General features: G+C 35.9%; 3 protein-coding genes across 4 annotated transcripts; 1 reads left to right on the forward strand and 2 right to left on the reverse strand.

Moving 5' to 3' along the window:
- Positions 1–5,307: 5,307 nt before the first annotated feature.
- Positions 5,308–8,035, forward strand: LOC139866293 (protein SRG1-like). 2 transcript variants are annotated; one of them, XM_071854489.1, is made up of 5 exons: positions 5,308–5,326; positions 5,589–5,875; positions 6,808–7,055; positions 7,233–7,557; positions 7,723–8,035. In XM_071854489.1, the coding sequence occupies exons 2-5, from the start codon at positions 5,600–5,602 to the stop codon at positions 7,993–7,995; spliced, it is 1,122 nt and encodes a 373-aa protein (XP_071710590.1). In that variant the 5' UTR covers positions 5,308–5,326; positions 5,589–5,599; the 3' UTR covers positions 7,996–8,035. The 2 variants fall into 2 exon arrangements, with proteins under 2 accessions (XP_071710590.1, XP_071710586.1); XM_071854485.1 differs by lacking the exon at positions 5,308–5,326 and having other exon boundaries at positions 5,520–5,875.
- A 290-nt stretch (positions 8,036–8,325) lies between these two features.
- Positions 8,326–9,166, reverse strand: LOC139866303 (NADPH-dependent aldehyde reductase-like protein, chloroplastic). The gene has a single exon (XM_071854503.1). It carries the CDS (start codon positions 9,153–9,155, stop codon positions 8,355–8,357), a length of 801 nt encoding a protein of 266 aa, XP_071710604.1. The 5' UTR covers positions 9,156–9,166; the 3' UTR covers positions 8,326–8,354.
- A 1,605-nt stretch (positions 9,167–10,771) lies between these two features.
- On the reverse strand, positions 10,772–15,929 carry LOC139886515 (cellulose synthase-like protein D4). Its single transcript, XM_071870350.1, is given in 7 exon segments — positions 10,772–11,248; positions 11,641–12,193; positions 12,711–14,648; positions 14,796–15,246; positions 15,566–15,696; positions 15,698–15,744; positions 15,906–15,929. Coding segments are annotated over 7 exon segments (3,540 nt in total). The 5' UTR covers positions 15,915–15,929; the 3' UTR covers positions 10,772–10,837.
- Between the last annotated feature and the right edge of the window lie 4,646 nt (positions 15,930–20,575).

The following is a 20,575-nucleotide window of genomic DNA, read 5'->3' on the forward strand; positions in this document are numbered from 1 at the left end:
CATTGGTTAAGTTGTTAAGGAAGGATGTACATCATTGCATATTAGTAATATGAACTAACCGAGTAGTACCTACCAGTTAAGATTCACACGTAATAGCTTAGTACGAAAAGATTTATTTTGATTTCAAAATTCATATATATTAAATATACGTAAAATTTCTTCAGGGGAAATGAGTTAATACTTCATCGGTTATTGTTGCTGGTATTTTCTTGGTAACTACGGTGCGTATGACCTTGATGCTCGTGGGACAGATTGTGAAGTTGAGGTTTGCAATACGGATGTTGTTGGTGGTGGTAATGGTACTATTGGTGTTGTTGTCGGTGGTACTGTTGATGCCGGTGATGCTGCTGGTGCTTGTAACCTTTGCACCGTATTCTCCAAAGCCACTACCCGAGCGCGAAGCTCGTTGACTTCTTCTACTACACCGGGATGATTGGTGGTTCGGACTAGCGGATGAATAAGATCCAGAATTTGAGAGAGTATATGATCATGACAAGATATTCTGGAGATGAGAGAGAAAATGGTATTACGAACAGGTTCGCCGGTAAGTGCTTCAGGTTCTTCGCCAAGAGGGCAATGTGGTGGATGGAAGGGATCGCCTTCTTCTTGTCTCCAATAATTAAGCAGGCTACGAACCCATCCCCAATTCATCTAGAATAGGTGATGGCTGATTGGTTGATCCATTCCGGTTACACTGTCTTCGGAATTCAGGTGAATATCCATATCGGAATAGCTGTCGGAGTTTAAGGAATTTGAACTGGATACGGGATCCATCTTGTATAATTAGGGAGATGATTTTTTATATGAATTAGATTATAGAATTTAGTTTGGTATTCTTCAATACATAATTTACATATGTATATATAATACCAAATTCCATAAATCACGGAGAAATTTTCGGAAGATGTCAGGAAAAATTTACAGTAACAGATACGCTAAGATATGAAATTTGGTCTATACACTATCTATGCAATCAATGCAATAAGACACGTTTAGACTTAAGATGATAGACAGGTAATTTCTGATAAGAAATGATAAGCAAAACTTTTGACATGCAGACACAGTCGAAGTCCAGACTTATTAATGCATCTTAACAACTATCAGTTAGACACACTCATGCAAGACCTGGTTCACTAGGACCAGCGCTATGATACCAACTGTGACGATCGCTCCAAATCTATATGGACAATACGTCATTCATCGATTTCATTGCGAGGTATTTGACCTCTATATGATACGTTTTGTAAACATTGCATTTTTTTGAAAAGGCACACCATAAATGTATATTTAAATCAAAGGTTTTTGACATCTGATGATTTCTACATATAGAAAATCACCGTAATAATAGTTTACAATAGTACTTCTGTTGACAATGCAGTCAAAATATGATACATGGTGATGATTTGGTGAATGCAACGTTTCCTCGAAAAATATGCCATGTAAGACACCATGCACATAGCTTGTATAACATATAAGCAAACAGCGGAAGACTTCTAGGGAACCTGAGAATAAGCATGCTAACAAGAGTCAACACAAAGGTTGGTGAGTTCATAGTTTTAGTGTTTCGCATAATCTGTATATAAAAGTGGATCACAAGATTTCAGTTGTTTCATCCAGAAATGTTTATCAAAAGTTTGTCAATAGATTCTATATAACAGAGCACCCTGGTAACTAAGCTTTAATATTATAATGATAAATACCCCATTCGTTTTAATACACGCAAACCAATGTGTCCTAAACTCAAATAACACACGTCCGTTAAAAGACTAGCGCTCTAGCTCGGACGGGGATGTCAAGCCCTATGGATCCATATACTGTTATTCGCGCCCACCAGTCCATATCCTATGTACTGGCAGCTACTAGTTACCAAAGCTAAGGGATTTTCGGTTCAAACTCAGTGTAGAATTAAGTATGTACTTGTATCCATTGCGTTTAAAATAAATTGCATGTATTCTCAGCCCAAAAATATATATTGCAAAAGCAATTAAAAAGGGAGCAATGAAACTCACCTTAGCAGTGCATAAAGTCGTTCACCGAAATGTGACCGAAACTTGGAATACCAAATAACCGTAGATCTCAACCTAGAGAACATATGTTGGTCAATAATTGTCTATCAAGATAGGTCAGGTCATAGTGTATCACAATCCTAATGCTCGAGATCGACATTCAATAGTTATCAAAAGTTGTTTCAAAAAGTTAATCTGATTCAATACAATAGTTGAATGATCATAGCAATCGAACCATTTTAACATTTCCTATAGTTTGCCAATTCTTGTAAAATTAAACTATAGTTTTTATGAAGCTTTTAAAAACATGATAGAATAGTCAATTTTGACAATTGTTCAACAAACGAGACATGCCTTATTTAAGAATTCATTTACTCGGCTAGTAATATTTAAAAATCCATTTTATCAATCCCGTAAACCATTTATTTAAATCTTAATTGCAGATTCAAAAGCAATTTCAATTAACGTCAATCATAATTCAGCTGATCATATCTTTTAATCCGTTCATCGAAACTATTCGATATCTAAATGAAAAGTTATTGATTTTTCGCCAGCTTTCCGAAAACATGTATATCATATACCTTTTACCAGTAATATATATATATTTAATTCGTGATTCATTATAAACTGTTTAACGACGAAATTTAGCATACAAACATGTATAAATATATATACTCGAGCACTAGACATGTATACACTATTAATTTATAAAAGATAAAATATAAATGCTTACTTATCAATATTGTGATTCAATATTTCAGAAAAGTACGTAGACGTAACGGAGATGATAAACACTAGGTTTGATTCACAAATATACCCCCGAACATTACCCATAACCTCCTTTGCAATAACCCATAATTTCCTTAGCTCTATCCTGCTCGAAAACTCATTTTGAAAGTGACACGCTCATGACCTCGTCGTAATATTTTATGTAATAATAATACTAATAATAATAATGTTGCAACTTAATAATAATACTAAGATTAATAATAATAATAATAATAATAATAATAATAATAATAATAATAATAATAATAATAATAATAATAATAATAATAATAATAATAATAATAATAATAATAATAATAATAATAATAATATTAATAATAATATATAGAGAGATATGTATGTGTGTGCCTCTGGAACCAGAACTCGATTTCATTTATAGACAATTCCTGAATCCAGCCTCCATGCGATCGCATGGGTCTGAGGCGCAATGGCCATGCGATCGCATGGCCCCTTCTTCCAGCTCAGGTTCGTTTAACTTCTTCTTCGTCGACATATTTTTATATATTATATATATAATATATTTAATTTATATAATTAACTATATATTATATTTAATTCACGTGCATAGTTGACTTGAACTTTTCGTTCCGATGACTCGTACGTTTACGCTCGACTTATGTCCCGCTTCCGGTTTCTCGAACGCATTTTCGTACGCTTAGAAAACTAATACTTTTCGTTTCGCGAATCGTACCTTTGCCAAAATATAGCCTTAAGTTATCCATAAACTATACCACTCAAAGTATATCTTAAACTTTCGAGTGTTTTGGTCATTTGCTTCTATAAATCATCGTCTCGCTATTTGTTAATATATAATATATACATTTTCATTTTAAAATAGTGTTTTACTGTAGCAAAGTTACTGTAGCAAAGTTTTTTTACTGTAGCAAATAGTGATTTTCGAAAACACTGTAGCTTTTCGGGTACTGTAGCAATTCGAAAATACTGTAGCAAATTAGTGTTTTACTGATTCATCTTAAACGTTTTAGTTAACTTATCTAAATATTAATCGAATCAATAATAGAATGTTAATATCGTTTACTAAATAACTTGAAATCATATATATATATATATATATATATATATATATATATATATATATATATATATATATATATATATATATATATATATATATATATATATATATATATATATATTGTTCGTGAATCTTCGAGAACAGTCAAAGAATAATTGATTACATGAATATAGTTCCAAAACTTTGAGACTCAACATTACAGACTTTGCTTATCGTGTTGAAAACATTAAATCATTTAAAGATAAAGTTTAAAATTGGTCAGAAATTTTCGGGTCATCACAGTCAAGTACCTCGCGATGTAACCAAATGTAATGTATTCGTCCAGATGGATTAGGACGGGTCGCTTCAGCAGAAACCCTAGGGGTAAAATAGTCATTTCAAGTATGAAAATTTGAGGGTTGTTATATCAGGTCAAGGTGACAAGAGCGGGTTAAGATGTTATGATTGTTGGGTTAATCGGGTTTTACATTTTAAGAAAACATTTACTAAATATTAGTTAATAATAAGGAAGTTTCTAGAAAGCTCATATGATCAAAATTTGATGAGAAAGAAAAGATCATTGAGTTCATAAGTATGATATAGCTTCTAATATTAGTTTTGTAATTTGCTATATAAGCATATGATTGGAAGAATAAAAAGAGAGTGATATTATGAATTCAATTAATATGTATATCGTATAGATTTGCTTCTGTTCCTTGCAAAGTTCAAGCCCACTTTTATTTATTTAATATTGATTTGAATCGTAGCTAGTTCCATTGTGTTACGTAATCCTCTTGTTATTATTTGTGATTTTGTAAGAGTTCAAGTCAAAGTTTGTTATTTTAATTCCAACAGGGTGACCAATAACGTATATCTAGGGTGTGACGGGCGGTGTGTATATGGCCAGGTACATATTCATTGTGACATGATGATTCGCTATTACTAGTGATTCTAACTTCGTGTTCCCAAGTTGGAGAGAACAATCCGAATAGTTCGGTGTTACAATCATGCTTCCCATTATTATTGCCATTTATAATAGTGTAAAGATAGTATAGATAGATGGATTACGTGAATGAACCTAATGAATCTTCACATTTCAATCCAATATCCTTTTTCTTATATGATGAGTTTTTATATGACAAGCCGTAGAATGGACGTGTACATATTTTATTTGGAGGAATCGTAATCTCAAGGTATTCTCAAACAAGTGTTGGAATGGTCTGACCGCGTTAATGGAGGTTCAACTCAAATCGTTTGAATGGATTTCGAGGCGTATCAAAAGCAAAAAAAAAAAAAATCAAATGGTTCGAGTGGCTTGCTAACCCTCTTGTGTTTTGTCTAGATTAATCTGTATTTGTATAATTGCATCCTCTGCAACCTTCGTGCTTCAGTGTTTCTAATAGGGGCTAACCCTCTTCGCGTTGTTTGAGCTGGGCATTCTGCTCGGCTTCTCTGTTTATTGAAATGAAATAAATTCTTGCCTTTCAAAAAAAAATATAGTTTTTATAGCCGCCAGGTTTGTATCAACAATTAGTCGTAATTGGACCTTATACAAAGTACGTTATCTAAAGAAGACTTTTCTCAACATCTACAATCTCACCTTTTCTAAACACCAAAAATCAAATACGGAGTACTAAAAAAGTCGTCGCAACTTGGTAAAACAATAAGATTTACTACGTAATACATAAGAATAATAAACGCCATATTTATATTTTATAAGTAATTCAATAGAAAAATATACCACTGCAATAATATATAATCTTCAACTTCAATTACAGATTTGATACCAATGGAAAACCAAAAAGAAGAGAAGGTTAACTTTAGGAGATCACTGATTGTACCTAGTGTTCAACAGCTTGCTAATCAGCAATCTATAACCAAGATCCCAGATCGATATGTGCAAAAGCTTGATCATCATGATTCCTCAGTCGTATCATCTGATAATCCGTTAACAATTCCATCCGTGCCGGTTATTGATCTTCACAACTTGACTGCAAACACATCAACATACTCATCTGAGCTCAATAAGCTTCATATGGCTTCTAAAGAATGGGGATTCTTCCAGGTCAGTTTTTTCGGTTAGTAAACTACATTTTTATCCATATTTTTGTGGACTATAATATAATGAACCTCTGAATATTAATCTTAATGTAACCTCTGAATTTTTATCCCCCGAGGTTTTACCTTCTATGGGGGAGCCAATGTGCTCGTTAATAGGAGGGTTTCCTCGCTACAAAAAAAAAAAAAAAAAAAAAAAAAAAAAAAAAAAAAAAAAAAAATTGTTTGTACAAAGTAACCATCTCAAGATAGCTAGTGATTAACGTCATGATTTCTTCATATAAGATCACAAATTCAAACTTCACTAACAACATATATCTCGCTGTGGTGGTCAAGGGAAAGAGTTAGAAACGATCACGGGATAACCTGATTGGGTTGCGTACATTACAGTAGAAGATAATACTCTTTTCTCGGTAACTTGAACATGAAAAAACGTTATCTGACTATACATAATAAAAAGTTTCACGAGTGTCAATTTTTTTTTTCTATGAGGTTTTTAGTGTAGGGGTTATCCGGGAGGACTACTGCTTTTATCGGATATACGTGGGTTAACTGGATGATTTCGTGACCGTTTTCAAACCCTTTCTTGAAACTGAAACTTTTTGCAATGATCTTGGAGCTTCAACTACTATGTTATCTTGTGATGGTTAAAAATAAAAAATATTGACGTAAGAAATTAAACACTTATCGACATTGCGTAAATCTGAAATAATTATAAGAGACAAGCTAGTGTAATGGGAAGCAAGCGTTGCATATGTTTTTTGTTTATTGAGTGCATATGTTCCTTTATTTGTATATATTATACGGATAGGGATATATTGGTCTCAAATTTAATCTCACCAAGAAATATATCTTGAGGTAGCAAGTAAAGAATCCGTTATGGGTTTACCCATTTATATATATATATATATATAGCTCATAATAAATTGATGAAAACAGGTTATCAACCATGGGATAAGTGAGTCCTTATTGGAAGATTTCAAGAGGGAAGTCTTTAAATTATTCAGTCTTTCAATGGAGGAGAAAAAAAAACTATGGCAAGATGAAGACAACCCTGAAGGTTTCGGTCAACTGTTTGTTGTATCAAATGATCAAAAGCTTGATTGGTCTGATATGTTTTACATAGCAACTCATCCAAATAATCTCAAGAAATCTCAAGTGTTTCAAAAGTTACCACTTAGCCTCAGGTTCTCTTTTTTTATATTTATTGTCTGCAAATGAAATACCTCTTGCGTTTGAAGCAGACCAATTTTGACCCGTTACCCAATTTGAATCAACCCATCCATTTTCCCAGTTTATGCATTTCCCGACTTTGGACAATGTATTATATTACTATATTTTATGCACGTTGATATTAACTGTAGGGAAAAGTTGGAAGCTTACTGTGCAGAAGCGAAAAAGTTAGCGGTGACAATCTTGGATCATATGGGTAAAGCTCTAGGAATGGAGACACGGGAGATGAGTGAACTGTTTGAAGATGGGTTTCAATCAATGAGAATGAATTACTATCCTCCATGTCCCGAGCCTGAACTGGTTGTCGGAATCTCACCACATTCAGATGCAGATGCTTTAACCATCCTCTATCAACTAACCCAAACAGACGGCCTCCAAATTCGAAAAGATGGAAAATGGGTCACCGTTAAACCTCTACCAAATGCTTTGGTAGTCAACGTTGGTGACATAATGGAGGTAATGACTAAAAGTCAATGTCTTACCTAAATTATTGATCCCTTTATAGATGGGTCCGACGATTGATTTACAGTATATAATAAAAAAAATTTAGTCGCGTTAGGCTAAGAAGTTTGAGTTGATTGAGGCCAATGATAAGTAAAATGTTTTTTATGTGGTTTGCAGATTGTAAGTAATGGTGTGTATAAGAGCGTTTTGCATCGAGGAATGGTCAATGTAGACAATGAGAGATTGTCAGTGGCAACATTCTACAACAACAGTGCAGGTACGGAAGTAGGCCCTGCAAAAAGCCTTGTGGTACAACATAAGGTAGCAAACTTTCGGGCAGTGCCCCTTGAGGAATACCTTAAAGGATATTTTGCTAAAAAACTTGATGGTAAGTCGTACTTAGATTATATGAAACTAGGGGAGTCAAAGGGAGACACTTCACAAATCTAGCTGTGTCAGTGAAACTAATTAACCTTGAAGTTGTGAGTTCGAGTCCTGTCGTGAATAAAAGAGTGCGAGTGTGTGTTGTTCCAAAAAAAAAAAATTATTTGCTCTCTTGTTCAAGAACATAAAAATTTCGTCGAAAATAATTTGGATTAGCAGGCTGCTGATCATTGTTGTCATTTATAAACATTTCACAATGTAATCCATAAGTATAATAAATCATTCATTGTTCATCATTTAGAACTATTGCAATATCATTATCATTAAACAACAATCTAATCCAACACAACTTTACATATCAATAAAAACAATAAGCAATATTCCAAGTGCAAAAGGTCAATCCCTCGACCCGAAACAACTTTGTTTTACACATATCCGCCATTGACCCGAACAACTTGACCATTAACCCATTCACCCGAATCACCTGCCAAAAACCCAACCAAAGGCGCCACATCTTCGGGCACACCCAACCGCCCAAACGGATTCTCAACAATCGCCCTATTCACCATTTCCTCACTCTTCCCTTCAAAAAACATATCACTAGCAACCGGCCCAGGCGCAACACAATTAGCCGTAATCCTAGTTCCCTTCAACTCCTTGGCTAAAATTTTCACCATCGCTTCAACAGCAGCTTTCGACGCAGCATACGCACCGTACCCCGGTCTCAATGCCACCACCATCGATGACGTCAGACATATAATCCTCCCTCCTCCATCTCTTTTTACTCTCTTCGCAGCTTCCTTACAAATTAAATACGCGCCGCGTGTATTTACGTTAATTGTTTTATTGAATTGTTCGGTTGAAGAGTTCATTGTGGTTGAGTATGAAGAATCTAGAACTCCAGCTGCGTTAACGACGACGTATAACGGTGAATTGAAGGCAGATTCAGTTGCGTCGAATAAGGATTTGACTTGAATTTCGTTAGACACGTCGGCTTTTATGGATACTGCGCGTAATTCGTTTGAATTGGAATTGATTTCGGAGACGACTCGATCGGCGAGAGTTGAATTGAAATTGTAATTGATAACGAGTTTTGCGCCGAGGGAAGCTAGGTGGAGGGCGATTGCTTTGCCGATGCCGCGGGATCCGCCGGTGACGATTGCGACGCGGCCGTGGAGTGGGAGGGGCGGAGATTCGACGGTTTGCGGTGGTGTTACGGCGGCCATAGGTGTGGTTTTGATTTGTGATATGTTGTTCAAAACGAAAATGGAAATGTAAAATTAATGAATGAATTTGTTCGTTTTTGATGTTTCGGAATGTGATGTAAGCAGTGACGATAATCTCTCTATCAAGAAGCATTTCTAATTTATGGATAATCATAGTACACATGGGCCAAATAGATTCCAGATAGTCATTTCTTTTAGCGAAATTGTTAAAAATACACTTTTTTTTTTAAGGCTTCAAATAAAATACACATTTTTAAAAAAAAATTGTCTTTTTACACCATTCGGTAGACGGGATTTTCGTCTACCACCTTTATCTGTCGTCTACTACCATTTTTACAAAGTAGTCGACGGTGAGATAAAGGTGGTAGATAGAATTTACAAAGTAGTCGATCGTCTACTGCCTTGTTGTTGCTGTCTACTGCCTTGTAGACACTAACAAGGCAGTAGACAGCAACAACAAGGCAGTAGACAGTAACAACAAGGCAGTAGACAGTCGACTACTTTGTAAATGTCTGTCTACTGCTTTGTTCTCGCTGTCTACTAACCCTGCCAGTAGACGGGAATTCGTCTACCACCTTTATCTCACCGTCGACTACTTTGTAAAAAAGGTAGTAGACGACAGATAAAGGTGGTAGACGGAAATCCCGTCTACCGAATGGTGTAAAAAGACAAATTTTTTTTTTAAAAAGTGTATTTTGTTTGAAGCCTTAAAAAAAGTGTATTTTGATCAATTTCCCTTTCTTTTAATAAAGGTGTATAAGTTGCATTATTGTCTATTGTTAGGAATTTAGCGAACCCTAAACAAAATCTTGATAACTCTAATTATCACTCACCGATCAACAAATTGAATATCAACAATACGCAAAGATAATAATTAAGATAACCGATCAACAAACTGAATATGAACAATACGTAAAGATAATAATTAAGATAAGTGCAAAAAACGTAAAGAACATTGAATTTTAACGTGGTTATGTCTAATCATTTAATCTAATAATTAGTTTAATCCATAGTCAAACAAAGAAAGTTTTCTTATTAATTTTTCATAAGTGTTACTGATGCAATAAGAATAGTGTTACAATTTATAGGGCAAAAACGAATCCTTTTCAAAATCGAATAACTTGCAGACTACAAACTATGTCGCGTTTCGAAAGCTACACCTCGCATTTCACGAGACCCAACCAAACTCGAGATCTTGCCTCCAAACGCGAAAATTGTGACAGGGATTTCGAACCACAAGCTCAAGTTTCGCGAGCTATCTCTCGTGATCCGCGAGATCAACAGCTTCAGCAACTATTTCATTTTTCTATCGTTTAACATCTTTAAACCCAACTACTACATGGTACTCTTACTACAGTTGATACATATCGAAATTACTCTTATGTTACCACAATACTTACTGTATACGGAGTAATAAAGTATCAACAACCTACACCGACTCTAACCCGAAAATCATAGCATATCCTCAATTGGAACGGATGGTTTTAAGATCAATTTTGTGGCAAACATACAAGTAAAAATCAGAAGAACCCAAACATTAACTTAACTAATCTTTTGAAGAATAAATTAAACTTTACCAAAATTTCACAACCTACTATGTAACCAAAGCTAAACAATCTAACACAACACTCAAATACCTCTACTGGTGATGTCTTAATTATACAAACAAACAACTTATTCTTTCACGGAAACTTAAAATTAGAAACTCCAGCACCCGCATCCGCGGGCCCGGAGCTAGGATTAACGGCAACCCACAACAACGAAAGTGTGATCGCAATGAGCCCCGACCACACAAACACAATCGTTGGAGTTTTTCCTCTTCTCCCCATCAATCCTTTAAAAAACGGATATAAATGAGCCAAAACCCAAAAACTGAAAAACGCACCCCCGACGAACTTCCCCCATTGTGGCGTTATACTATAAATCGTCCTTGAAAATGCAATCACCATAGCAAGAACGTTAAGCATCGCTATCACAATCGGAGGAATCATTAGCGATGTCCATTTAACTAGATATAATTCCGCGTACATATCATCACCATCTTCAGCCGCTTTTGATGTTAACGTGAATGAAATCTCGATTCCAGCAAGAACCTGTAACGGATGTAAAGTCATCATTAGCAACAGATAAAGATTCGCAGAAAAATTATTTTGACTTAATGGACTTAATAATAAGGAACTTAATATGGAGAGTCATTAGAATAGAATGCTGTTTTTGACTTGGTAAATAAGACGCCTTAATGGAAAAAATTCAAATAAGTGTGAATTTTCCATTTAAGTCATGACTTTATAATAACTACCCTTTTAACTACCCACATACATGATTAATTTGGTAATTTCATCTATTCGGGCTGTTATTCACCCCGTAAAATAAACAATAATTATTTATTCATTACTCAATACCCATACGTATTCATTCAGACAAGATGACGAAAAAGAACAAACGGGCCTAGTCAAATTATATTAGTTTATATTAGCAACATCACCTTCAAGAGCCCTTGAAGCACGGCAGCTAAATGCGAACTCGTACCAGAAATTAACCAAAACTGCTCGTTTCGCCACCAATCTTCTAACGACACCTCAGACCACCGAACTTCCAAAACCGCAAGTCCGATTAACGATAACGTCATCAATAAAAGGTAGATCAAGAACGTGGCATTAACATTTTTAACGATGAAGTGACCGGATAATAGTGAGAGTGCAGGGAGGAAACAATAAACGACGAGAAAAAGAGATGTAAAAGGGTAAATGCCGACGTTAAGGTAGGCTAAACGTTGTAGCCATTTAAGTTTTTTCGATGCTAAAAAAGCGTTGTTTCTCGAGAAGAAAATCTCTACTGATCCTGTGGCCCATCGGAGCACTTGATGAAGTCTATCGGTTAGATTGATTGGTGCGGACCCACGAAAAGCATCTCGTTTCGTGAGGCAGTATATTGATCTCCACCCGCGGTTGTGCATTCGGTAACCCGTTACCACATCTTCTGTCACTGACCCGTATATCCAACCCACCCGATCACCCCACTCCGTTTTATCCTCGTACCTATGATTATATCATCAAGTCTATATGAGTTGTAGTTTACTGATAACATGTAAACAGATAAAAATAACAAAAAACCAAGTATGAACAAAAAAGACGAAAATACCCTCACATGCCTGGCACATGACAAAATTTATCGGAAAAAGTTAACGGCTGTTTGATTAAGGGACTATCCGTGACCGAAGTACAAACCACAGGACTATAAATGATTAAAAAGAAGCTTAAAGACGAAACTTGATGTTATCGACAAACCACAAGGACTATCCTTGAAGTTTAGTCTTGTTGTAATGAAAACCATTTTTATTTTATTTTTTGTGTTAATGTCAACACTATTTAGTATTTAGTTACTTAACAGGCCCAACACAACACCTGAAATTATCAATTCAGGGCTTTTTTTTGTTGAGTTGAAAATTATATTTGACATTTCAATGCTATGGCTTATGGGCCCATGGGTCACTTGGTTAATTGATGTTGACCCAGTGACCATATTTTATATGAACAACTAAGAAAGTATCATTACCAACATGAAATAACAGAAACTGCTTCAGCAACTGTGGTAGCATCAAGCGGTTCACGGGCAGCCCGAAGTACACCAGGAGGTCGACCATACTTAACAGCCGGGTGGTCAGCAATAGGGCGACCTTGAAACTCGGCTACAGGTATCGAATTTGCCAAAAGTGTCGAGTTCCCAAACCGTTTTGGTAGTTCATTAACGTCAAGATCAGGGTCAAAATCGGTAGCTTTCAATGCTTGTATCTCTGCAGCCGATACATTACCATCGGCTCCCTTTTTTTCCGTCATGATCATGTCAAGCTTTGGTGGATCAAACCCGTACAACGCAAAACGTCTAAACATACATCCGGTGCCCACATAAAACGGGCCTTGTATCCCGTCAAGTGCACGCATGTTCCCGTCAAAGAAAACGGTGTTATGATTTGCATAACGGTCCGAAGGGTCAATTCCTTCAAACCGTTGTGGAAATTGGATGTAACATATATCTTCACCACCGCGGTCCATCATGAAACAAATCCCTTCTCGAACCGCCATACAATTGTATATATAATGATCACAATCTAAGTTCAATATGAACGGCCCGTTTGATAAAACCGCGGATGAACGTACAAGCGCGTTCATGGCCCCGGCTTTTTTGTTATGGTCATAACCCGGTCTCTTCTCTCGTGACATGTAGACGAACATGGGTAATCTTATATCGACGTCTGAATAGTCAACAAGACCATCGTCCCCTGACCCTCGTAAGGGGTCAGGGGAAGGCGGTTTCAACATAACTTGTAAGATGCCCGCGTGATCACCTTTTGCGTGATCAGCGCTTGGGTTAGCCCAAGTTCCGGGCCAGTGAGTGCCATCGGCCATCCATGTAGCCCGTTTGACTTTTATTGGCTCGGTTGGGTCAATACCACTTTCTCGAATATTCTTTATCACCTTCATCTCCTCCCTAGCGTTAAATGCATCCGATCTTCTCCTTATCGAATCGGGCAAGTTATTTATCCTTACTTTGAACTCGTCGTACTCTCGTTTCACCCGCCTCCGGTCTTTCACGAAATCGGTTCGTTTTTTGTTTTTCGTTGGATCACCTTTTAAAGAGAAATATGTGTCCGGGTTTCGCGGTTCAATGTCATGTTTTCGACAAAATGGGACCCAGAGATCAGCAAAACTACAAGCCTCCGCCATTGCCTCGAAAGTTAAAAGTGCACCACCGTCGTCAGAAATGTAACAAGCAATTTTCTCAACCGGGTATTCAACAGCTAGGATCGAGAGGATGGTATTAGCGGTCGTAAGTGGCGGTTCTTTATCAGGATCCGCAGTCGAAACAAAAAAATCAAGACCCGGGAGGTCAGACCGACCCTCGGGGTTTTCGATTTTATCAACCGTCTCAAACTTATCATGAAGAAGTTGGAGATCAACCGACCGATTAATCGGACAAAGTTTTGGGATCTGATCAAGAATCCAAGAAAACGCAAACCAAATCTCGCATACGATAGACATGAACCATAACCATATTGCATCATTATTCGGGTGCGTAACTCTCCACGTCAAAAAGAAACCCTGAACAATAAACCGAACCGCTATCAATAATCTATAGGGACTAATGATACTTGTTGCAATCGGTAGTCTTCGAGTGAGCGGCCGCCATGGTTTATCAGCCGGATCTCCAAAACCGACACCACTCGACTTACCATCACCGCCATCGGGTGGCCAATACGCGTTTCCAACTCCATAAGTACCCGATGTCTCGTTAAACAACCATTTGTTATGATCGAACTCCCCGTTTTGGTTCCTCTTCATTAACGACGACGCACGTCTACCATCAGGGCCCGATAACGACAATGTTCCCATGGGTAAATCATCATCACCATCACTCTTATACGGTTCTTTACATCCCGGACACAAACCTTTATCGTTTTGCGCATCTAAAAAACAATCTCTACAAATTTTAAACCTGTATAAAAGCAACAAAACAATAACATCTTATATAAATATAACTGAAAATTGATACACACTGAAGAAAGTTTCAAACTTGAAAAGTTTAATACATTTTCAGAGACTGAGCCATTTTGATTATGCGAGCCACAAATCGTAAACGAACCTGCATTCACAAGGATCAATATCAACGCCTCGTTCATCTTTCATGACCTTGCCATCACAAGCTGGCATGGCACACGAAGAGCCTTTTGACCCGGCCATTTGTGGATGGGTCACCTCCGAATCGATCACCTTATCCATGAGATGGGCCCGCGTAACGCTATTAAAACCACCGGTAAAAAGGGAATTGGATACATATTGTTCTTCAGCTTTTGTAGCAACTGATGTCTCCGTTGGTTGATTGTCAGCATTCGTAGGGATATGAACCGTGTAATTCGTATAATCTCCCGATTGCTCACGGGACGTATCAACGTCATCTTTTGATAAACTAACGTAACGACCACTTGACGTTCGTCGTGCAAATTTTACGTTTTGACCCGATGATGCAGTATTGTTTCCACCGGGGCTTTTCAATGCCTTTTTAGATGGTTGAGAACTTGCCATTCCATCATCACCTAATTCGATGGCATTTCATCTTTTTAGATGATGCATAAATTCTAGATATATTTTTTTTCTCTGGTTTTGTAAAAATGGTAAATGAATTGGATAATTGCTACTCAAAGACGAACAGAAAGGATTCAAGAAATCGAAATAATAGGAGAAAACAGTTGGTTGTTGCTTTCTATTTATAGTAACTTTCATGACAAGAGTTTTACCCAATCAAACTAGATAGAAATTTTTTAGGAGCTAAAATGCAAGGTTAAAAACAGACACAAGTCAGACAATTAGCAATGAACTATCTGATATTATGAATAAAAATGTACATACACTTACAAAGATTCGGGTTGTGCATGTGTTGTACACTTCTCCATTCAGATTCAGGCTGTATGGTTAATGGTTTGAGTAATGCTGCTTGACCAATGCCTAAATAACAGTACTTGCTGCATAGTTTAGGACTCGACACGCAACTCGTTAAAGTCTTCTCTACCCACTACAACCGAGTTTCGTTTAACCTGTTAAACATAAATCATATAAGTACTGGTTATGTTGTTTGAGAGTTGTACTTTCCATAATGGTTGTATCCAACTTAGGTAAGTACAACTGTGTAGGGAAGATGTACTAGTCACAAAGCATAGTTAATTTGACAAAATCTGGTGTGCTTTAAGCAAAGTACCTGATCCATAATGGTGAAATTCCTGTAAATCATGCTCATCTTCTCTTTTAAATGTTTGTAGTTATCCTCTTCTTCACATTCAAGCTCTTCATTTGCTTGCCATTTTTTTTACAGTTTAATCATTGGAACCCTCAATTTGGGCATCCGAGACCCCAGCCCGATAACAATTGCTTGAAGCCCATTTGACCCCATAAGTTACTTCAACCTGTATTGTTGTTGGAACTCGGGAGGAACAACACCGAAGTTTGAGAAGATTGGAGGCTTAACAAAGTAATTAGAGTTCTTGAGCCCAACAGTATTTGTTGCGTCCGGGGCGCTACGGCTAAGTGAATTGAGCCCATTAGTCGTAGTGATGAAGATCACAGATTGTTGATCACAATCTCTGAAATTATGACATCTTGTTGTAGAGTAACAATGTGTTTGACTTCGATTCTGTCTTCTGAATTGGTGCTGATCAGTAATTTAACATATGGTAGTGGTGAATTTTAATAAATTTACATGCAAATATGTCAAATTTTAACCCAATTTAATATGTTATCATCATTTAAAAAAAAAAAAAAAAAACAGCACACACTAAATTCTAAACATTTGCTACAAGTGACACATTAAACATTCAACCTCACACACATCTTGATACTGTAAGGGACTTTTTTGTGCCGTTGGTCCCTCCATTATACACCAAAAAGCTAACAGCGTCCCTCCAGTTTTTTTTGGCTAACAACATCCTTCAATTATCCCATTCAAACATACCGAGTACCTCTGTCAACTTTCCGTTAAAAAAATCCGTTAACCCTTGACGTGCATTGCATGTGAGGGTAAATTCGTCCTCACATGAAATGCACATGTCAAGGGTTAGCGGATTTTTTTAACGGAAAGTTGGCGGAGGGACTCAGTATCGGTATGTTTAAATGGGATAATGGAATGATGCTCTTAGCAAAAAAAAAAAAAAAAATGGAGGAACGCTGTTAGCTTTTTAGTGTATAATGGATGGACGGCACAAAAAAGTCTACTGTTAGGCTAACCGCTAAAGTACTTTAACCAATTTACAAACAATTTAGATTGCGTTTTAAGTCACACGGTATGAAATCAGAAGGTTTAGTTAAAAGTGTACAGGTTGAATACATCAAACGGACTGCAAGTCACTTATAGCCATTATTGATACATGCAAATCCCTTAGTTCATTATATCCAGTATTAAGTGATTTAGACCATTAAGACACACATTATTATTTATAAAAATTAAATAGTATATCAAAATATGGGTACACCCAACCGGCCCAACCCATACCAAAAAGTAATTCGTTGCAACCCGAACCTGATTTTAACTCATTTCAACCCAAAAACCTCTAGCTAAAAGTTGTTCAAACTTTGTGGCCACGAAGTTACACCTGCGACGACTCTGGGCTACCTGCAAAACTGGACTCCGAGATACCTGCAAAGCCGAGCCGAGTGGTCGCAATGTGATTAGTCTGGCAAAGCGCGTCACAGAACTAGGTTAATATATAAAAGACAATAAAAAGGTCGTTCAAACGAATAACCAATTACTTTTAAAAATATCAAATTTGACCAAACATGCACATAAATGTTCCTATTTTATGCAGTGAAACTTCTACTTAAGGTTAGGGCTATGAAATTTTGTCACTAATTTGGGGCAAATTCGTTCATACATACCAATTTTAACCCTCAATATATCACATATTCTCAAATTTTCCTCAATCATATATGCAACAAAATGATGCTACTTTACTGATCGAGATACTAATAATCAATAGAGTTTTACTGTATAAAAATACAATGCATTCAATCACCATAATAGAGTCATCAGGATCAGACTTCCTCCATACCACATAGGCACCTTCAGTGACGTCAGCAGTCCACTTGGCAACATGAGAGTGGCTGCACTTTCATTGTTTACACACATTCTAACAACACGGCTTTCACCCAAAGATGTAATTAATACCACATGACTACTAAAATCTGTTTGGGGGTAATTGATGTTGATTGGGTGGTTTTTGGGTTTGGGTTTGGGTTTGGGTATGGAAATGAGTTTTGGTAAGTGGGAGTGTTTGGTGTTGAGTATGAAAGTGATGAGGCGTGAGGGTTTTGGTTGGGTTTGAAGGGAAGGAATAGGAGTGTTAGGTGATTGGGTTGGGGCTTGTTGTATGTCGGAGAAGATGGATTCAGTTTCATGAAAAAAATTCAACTACAAACCATAGCCATTTTTATATTTATTTTCTTTTAATGGAAAATTAGATTAGATTAGATTAGATTAGAAAGTAGAAGTAGATAGAAAGTAGAGAAAGTAGTAGATACAGGTGTGTCGTGATAGCTTGAGCTTATTTTTAAGCTAGAAGCTTTATGTTTCATAAGGGTGTGTTTGGATGAAATTAGTTGTAGCTAGAGCTTATAGCTGGAGCTGGAGTTTGAGCTTATTTTTAAAGCTCGTAGATGGAGTTTATTATTTTTTGCAAGTGTTTGGTATAATAGCTGGAGCTTATTATTCAGTTCATAAACTCTATTTTTTTTTTTCATAAGCTACTAGAAGTAGCTTATTTTTGTAAGAGTTTATGATTTTCATAAGCTCCGCTTTTTATGTCTACTAAACAAAGCGTATGACTTGGTGCTTATTAAAATCATAAACTCAAGCTCGCTCTCATAAGGTCCAATAAGTTGTGCGCCAAACACACTCTAAGTGTTTGGTAAAATAGCTGAAGCTTATGTATGTAAAATGACATAAAAGGATAAAAAATAAATGATAAATAATGATTTAGAGACTCATAAAGTAATTTTGCTTCCATAAGCTTCCTAACTTATTTTCATAAGTTAATTCAACTAGCTTATTTTTTCAACGCTTATTTTTTTCATAAGTTCTGGAATATTTGTATACCAGACTATGCTAGAAGCTGGAGCTTATGAAAAAAATAAGCTTAAGGTCTCATAAGCTCCTAGAAGCTGTGTCGCCAAACACACCTAGAAAGTAGATAAAATGTGAGTTTGATAAAAGTGAATAATTTAGCATTGAATGGTTCATAATCTGAGTAATTCAGAGTCTCTGAATGAACTTCGTTCTGAATGAAAATAAGCTGTTTGATAATCATTTTGAATGAACGATATAAAATAGGTAAAATTATCTTATTAACGTGTTACATGAATAAAATTTTCAATATACTTATTTGTTAAGTGTTCAGATTATGATTTGAGGGGGATATTACAAAAAATTTATGTTCTTAATGGTTAAGAGAGCGTTTCAACTCTGAATGGTTCAACACTGAATGTTGGACTATTCAGCATCATATGTCATTCAGAAGTCAGAAACAAACGCGCTGAATGTTAAATGGTTCAGCATTCAACGCTGAACCATTCAGTTAAGAGGTAATCAAACGCACTCTATGATATTGTAGAGTTGGTATCAACCGATTATATTCAATATGAGTATGATATCCTTCTAACCGCTAATGTTCTTTTCGTAACTTTTTAACTTCACCTACCTCCACTTTCGTCATTTGCGAGATTTCTAGACAAGAGCAATGTTATAGAGTTTTTTCTCTAAGAAAGAAAAATGTTTTTTTTATATATTGATGTTGAACTTAAAATAACTTTTTATTTTTTAAGAAATAAGATGAATAAATGTAAGGTTAATGATGAAAATTACAACATGTTAACTTAAAAAATATGCAAACAGTACCGATGACCAAGCTATCAAAGTCCCTCGATCAACCCAAACACAAATTAAACCAAAAACCTTAAATCAATGTGAACCACACCTGACTCAATCAAAAGAATCACCCAAATTACCCTAACTACGTATAAACTCATCCGCAGTCCTATCTAAACACAAAAAGTAAACAACTAAAGGGTAAACCCGGTCGGTAAATGAATGTCACTGCGAGGGAAGTCAACTAACTAAATGGATGTCGTAAAACCATCCTTGACCGTCGAGTATCCACTAGGTAAACAAAATATGGAAATCGCGATTGAGGCCAAAGAAAGACGTAGTTACAAGACGGGAGAGCTACAACACAATGATAAAGTTGCTGGAAAAGTAAACGTCAACGAGAAAGGTGCGCAAAAGGCACCGAGAGATATGGATCAAATAAAGGAGTGTAGAGACAAAATCTGAGGCAGTAATCCAACATTATTTACTATATTTGACTTTTTGGATTACTTTGAGATGATATCTGATGTATGCGAAGTGTAGTACGAAATAGATTATATTTTACTACGAAATACTATTAAATACGATACAATTTACACAAGTTATTTATTTATTTATAGAATGGATATTCCTAAACCTTGCTACAACACTTATAGGCAGTGTACCTAATCGTAGAGTAGTGTAGTTTTTAGTAAGTCCGGTTCGTTCCACAGGGAGCTGGCTAAGTTTAACGCTATATATATTTTAAACTATATTTGTATAAATATATATATATATATATATATATATATATATATATATATATATATATATATATATATATATATATATATATATAAGTATTATTATTATTATTATTATTATAAAAGGGGGTTTTTACCGTTTAGTGACCGGTTTGTCGATTTTATGTCTTAAGTCACAATTAAAACCTAATGTAAAATATTAAATATAAATACAACTTAATTTAAAGCATAAAGTAAATGACGATAAAAAAAAGTGCGATAATTAAAAATGCG

Source organism: Rutidosis leptorrhynchoides, chromosome 1 (genome assembly GCF_046630445.1).
Source record: "Rutidosis leptorrhynchoides isolate AG116_Rl617_1_P2 chromosome 1, CSIRO_AGI_Rlap_v1, whole genome shotgun sequence".
In the NCBI taxonomy this organism is placed as follows: Eukaryota; Viridiplantae; Streptophyta; class Magnoliopsida; order Asterales; family Asteraceae; genus Rutidosis; species Rutidosis leptorrhynchoides.

What these genes read in the sequence shown, in the direction of transcription:
- LOC139866293 (XM_071854489.1), top strand. Translation starts at nt 5,600, where the DNA reads ATGGAAAACCAAAAAGAAGAGAAGGTTAACTTTAGGAGATCACTGATT. An exon ending in AAGTTACCACTTAGCCTCAG is followed by an intron (nt 7,056 to 7,232) that starts GTTCTCTTTTTT and finishes TATTAACTGTAG; the next exon opens with GGAAAAGTTGGAAGCTTACT. An exon ending in ACGTTGGTGACATAATGGAG is followed by an intron (nt 7,558 to 7,722) that starts GTAATGACTAAA and finishes TGTGGTTTGCAG; the next exon opens with ATTGTAAGTAATGGTGTGTA.
- LOC139866303 (XM_071854503.1), bottom strand. Translation starts at nt 9,155, where the DNA reads ATGGCCGCCGTAACACCACCGCAAACCGTCGAATCTCCGCCCCTCCCA.